At 33.5% G+C, this 4,802-nt stretch overlaps 1 protein-coding gene across 1 annotated transcript; it reads right to left on the bottom strand.

Moving 5' to 3' along the window:
• Positions 1–704: 704 nt before the first annotated feature.
• Positions 705–1,951, bottom strand: LOC115962751 (protochlorophyllide-dependent translocon component 52, chloroplastic-like). Its single transcript, XM_031081629.1, has 4 exons — positions 1,875–1,951; positions 1,386–1,474; positions 1,117–1,304; positions 705–990 (listed from the first exon to the last, which is right to left on the bottom strand). Exons 1-4 carry the CDS (start codon positions 1,898–1,900, stop codon positions 937–939), a joined length of 357 nt encoding a protein of 118 aa, XP_030937489.1. The 5' UTR covers positions 1,901–1,951; the 3' UTR covers positions 705–936.
• Between the last annotated feature and the right edge of the window lie 2,851 nt (positions 1,952–4,802).

The following is a 4,802-nucleotide window of genomic DNA, read 5'->3' as shown; positions in this document are numbered from 1 at the left end:
CACCTGTGGTATGTTTCCGTCAATCTCCGTAACCCACCTCAAGCCCAGCCGTTACAAAAACACCTCTTAACACCAAAACACAACATAATGTAAATCAAAACACCCAAAACTCAGAAACTTTTCAAGAGAGAGACTTGTGGTGAGATCAACGTGTTCTTCGTGGTTTTTATATCTCTTTTTCAGCATCACTCACCCGCAAATCCCTACTCTCTTTCAGTTTCATGGGGTTTTCTCGCAGACCCATTTCGCATTCCACCCGAATTCCCACAAACCCAGTTCAGATTAGTGGGTTTCATACTTGTTCTTCGTGCCACTCTTACTCTCACCTGTTGAGTTCTAGCCATGGAGCCGAGTTTAAGAATTTGGGCCGTTTTGAAATGCGATTTGGGCAACTGGGTTTTGATCATTTTCTAGTTTCTACAGTTTCGAATGGTGGGTCGGGTGGCTATAGAGGTTCTAGTGGCTATGGGCAACTGGGTTTTTATTTTTATTTTTTATTTTTTATAAATTCAAGGAGTTAGCCAAAGGGTTGAGGGAGGCAATGGGGAAAACTTCTATCTTTCTTTTCTCTCTATTGTGAACCCATAACCACTGGCCACCGTGATTTCTGCAAAAAAAAGAATAAAGCACACCCATGAATCTATAGTAAGGTTGATCTGGTGAACCTATACCAGTAACTTAATTCGATAGTAACCCATCAAAAGCAAAAGTGATTTATAATGGAATAAACCAGCTGCCTAGATTGAAAAAAGAAAAAAAGAAAAGAAACTTGCAATAACATACAAAGAGATGGGAGTCACCTCAATGTGTAGAAGATATAAATCAGAGTCTATAACCAGGTTTTGTTCCTTATGAAATATCCATCGTGGCACAACTTTATTAATCCAATGACCATAGTTTCTTGGGAAGCTCCATATCAATCTGCTACTCCCTGGACTAACTGGAATGGAAAAAAAATTTTAAAAAAAATTCCTTCTGCACAGATGTATCCTGCATCAACCAAGATTTACATAAATAGAAGTACTAAGGAACGAAAAATGAAATACATAAGTAAGAATTAACCAAAAATTTTGTTTATCATCTATGTATAAAAGATTAATCAATCTAATAGATAACCTTTCTGGTTCCAGCTGATGATTCAGATCCATTAGCTTGATCCTCAGGCTTAAGAGATGCATAAACCAGGTATGGGGCAATAAATGTGCATCTGCTCCATTCCTGAAACTGTACTATATTGAACCCATTGCCGTCCAACTTTTCAATCTTAAATTCAATCGGTGTGCACCCCTCTCTATCAGCCTCCGCTGTGAAGGTAACTTGGTTTCAGTCATAAATAAAGAAATCAAAACTTATTGGCAGAACATAAGGATTATTCAAAACTTCACTGTTTTTGGATGGTAGAATTTCCTTTACTCCATAATGTGCATAAGGAACATGAGCAGGATCCATAAGATTCTCAATCAATACCTCATATCTGAATTTGTAAAAAATCAATATATTCCCAATCAGATCTGCTAAAGAGAAAGGAGGTAAGATCTAAAAAATAAAAAATAAAAAAAAGAAGCAAAGCCCAAATTCAGGTGCCCAACTTTTAGTGATACACACATTTGAAAACCTTCCATATGATATTTATGCCAAATGAAAAGAAAGAAGAAACCATTTACAATCAATCAAAAAGATATGAACTTTCTTATGACATTTGCCAAAATGAAATTATAAAATATTAATACTTTGTCCTTCAGCATTACAGGTGCCTAAAAGTTATAAAACATATAGCAGGAAAAAAGGCCAGATATGGTTTCATAAGTAGAAAAAATAGAATCTATATTTTCCAAGATAACAGGTTTTTGTCAGAAGATAGTGGCAGACCATACCCATTAGGAATATCTCTATTTCCCATTAAGTTAGTATATGAAGGATCATCTATTTCTGGAATGTAGGGGGGTTTCTTTTCCACAAGAATATCTTTGTATCAAAAAAAAAATAAAGCACACCCAAATGCAAAAACCAACAAAACCCACAAATGGTGACACAAAACCACCAAATGGAGAGCCACAACTCATTAATGGCGAGAAAATTTGTAACCACTTATGGAGAGCCAGAACCATCATGATGAGATGAAACCACCGGGCCAGGACAGGCTGAAAAAGAGATATAAAAACCACGAAGAACACGTTGATCTCACCACAAGTCTCTCTCTTAAAAAGTTTCTGAGTTTTGGGTGTTTTGATTCGCGTTATGTTGTGTTTTGGTGTTAAAAGGTGTTTTTGTAACGGCTGGGCTTGAGGTGGGTTACGGAGATTGACGGAAACATATTACAGGTGGGTTAAGTGATACTTTTCAAACCACGGGTAGGCAAAGTGATTTTTGCCCTAACCACAGGTGGGTTATGTGTAATTATCCAAAAAAAAAAAAAAAAAAAAAAAAAAAAAAAAAAAGAAAAAAAAGGGAAACGTATGGATGAAAGAAAGGCAAAGAATAAGAAATCGCAATTTAAAAATACTACCCACAATATTTTTACATTAAATTTAAAGTAATTAGCTAATATTGGTGAGTAAAAATATAATTTTAGTGGTGGGTTTAAATTAGAACTAGTAACAACTTTCCATATAAGATTTTGTTATGATTCTTGTGAAAGTATTGCAAAAAATATTGTAGATGTAACACTTTTTATTAAAAAATATAATTGTTAAGAATGAATAGAAAAAGAAAAAATAAAGATTAAAAAAGAATAAATTTGATTAAAAAAGTGGGCAGATAAAAGGTAAATGTCAATGTTGATTATCCAAACAGTACAAAAATTTGACTAACTTGTTGGAGATGCTTTTATATATACATTGTCATTTTTGGTAATTTATAAGTCAAACCGCAACTTTTATAAGTTCTAGCCAAACACTCAGTTTTTTCAAAAAATACTTTTTAACAACTTTTATCAAATACTCAATTTTAAAAAAAAAAACACTTTTTCATATTGTACTTTTTGAAAACTCTACTTTTTCAAAAAGCTTAACTTTAAAAAGCTGAACCAAACTTTACGTTACCGAAATTTGATTTAATGAACTCAAACTTTTTTCTTCAAGTTTAATTAATTAATTTTCTTAATAATATCAAACTTATACCATTACAAATTTTGTTGGGACGTTGTTTAAATAACTTTACCTGATACACAAATTTTATGCTGAAGTTAGCCCAAAGAAACGCACTAAAAAAAAAAAATTAAAACTTTTTTGTTCGTAAATACTAAGACTCCAGTGGTGCTACTGTAAAGGTATCAAATACCTCATTGTATAAGTGCTCCCAACTCATGCATAGACCACCAATACCTTGAGGTCCTCAATATTATCCAAGATATTAACCAGTTGTGTAGCCACACCAGAGCACTAGCATTAGGGTTGTCAACATTTCTCAGTTGCTATTTTACAACTAAAACTTCAAAAAACACTCCACATCCGGGTATGGGCTTCTAAAAAATTTTGCAACCTGTGAACAGTTGGTTCTATAACTTATATATAGAACCAACTGTTCACTTGGATGCAAAATAAATATTAGTATTATAATTGAAATATCTGACATTCTCTCTCTTCAATTCAGCTACACGCAAGCTCCTTCTCGCCTCTCAGCACTTTTGTCTAATCTGTTGTCCAATATTTGTTATTAACTCGCCTCTCAGCTCTTGAAACCAAAAACGTTAGATGGAAGTCTAAGACATGTTTGATTTTATCAGAACCACCATTCACATATAGTGTGATTCAAGCCTAACCGGGCTGAATTGTTGATGCTAAATTCCCACATGATTAAGGCCTTAGTCCTATTACTTAAATTGAACCCACGTAATGAAGTATTATATGTATAACGTGAGGTTTCAATGTGAGTGATTCTAAGTAAACTTCATTTTTAAGCACCAAATTGGCCAAAAAACTAATAATGTATATATGTTTCGATGAAAATTGTTGTTACTCATTCTTGATGGAATACGGAAAAAACCATTGTTGGAGTGTCATAGGTCACCTAAATGAAAATAATTTCTTGAAGCAATGCATGCATAAATGGAGATTGGTCTCTTTTTACAAATTTATTTAAAAAAAAAAAAAAAAAAATGGGTATCACTAAGTGCTCTCCAAAGTGAAACATGACAGGATTTGTTGGGAGAAATTACATTTTACTAATCAAAACTATACTTTAAATTACACTTTACACCTTAAACTATTTGAATGCAAGTTTTGATGAAAAACTAATTGGATCAATGCATGCATAAATGGAGATTGGTCTCTTCTTAAAAAAATTTAAAAAAAAAAAAAAAAAATGAAAGGGTATCACTAAGTGCTCTCCAAAGAGAAACATGACAGGATTTTTTTTGGTGGGGGGGGGATTACATTTTACTACTCAAAACTATACCTCAGATTATAATTTGCATCATAAATTATTTGAATGCAAGTTTTGCACCCTAAACCATGATCTTTGTTACACTTTGCACATCGACATTAATTTTACTGTTATGTTTGATGGTAATTTATAAAATGTGACTTGCACATGAGTTTTGCTTAGATGACACAAAATTAAAAGACCAAAAACACCCTTTTCCCAATCAATTAAAAACAAAAACCTCTCTCTCTCTCTCTCTCTCTCTCTCTCTCTCTCTCTCTCTCTCTCTCTCTCTCTCTCTCTCTCTCTCTCTCTCTCTCTCTCGTGCGTATTACAAATTCGCTATGGAAATAAAAACGTCCTTCCAACATCCCAATACACAGACTTGGGCATCACCACACTAGCCCAAATAATGTGAAAACAAAGGACCCGAACACTAA

This window comes from Quercus lobata, chromosome 10 (assembly GCF_001633185.2).
Source record: "Quercus lobata isolate SW786 chromosome 10, ValleyOak3.0 Primary Assembly, whole genome shotgun sequence".
Classification (NCBI taxonomy): Eukaryota; Viridiplantae; Streptophyta; class Magnoliopsida; order Fagales; family Fagaceae; genus Quercus; species Quercus lobata.
This window is presented reverse-complemented; position numbering and strand designations above follow the sequence as displayed.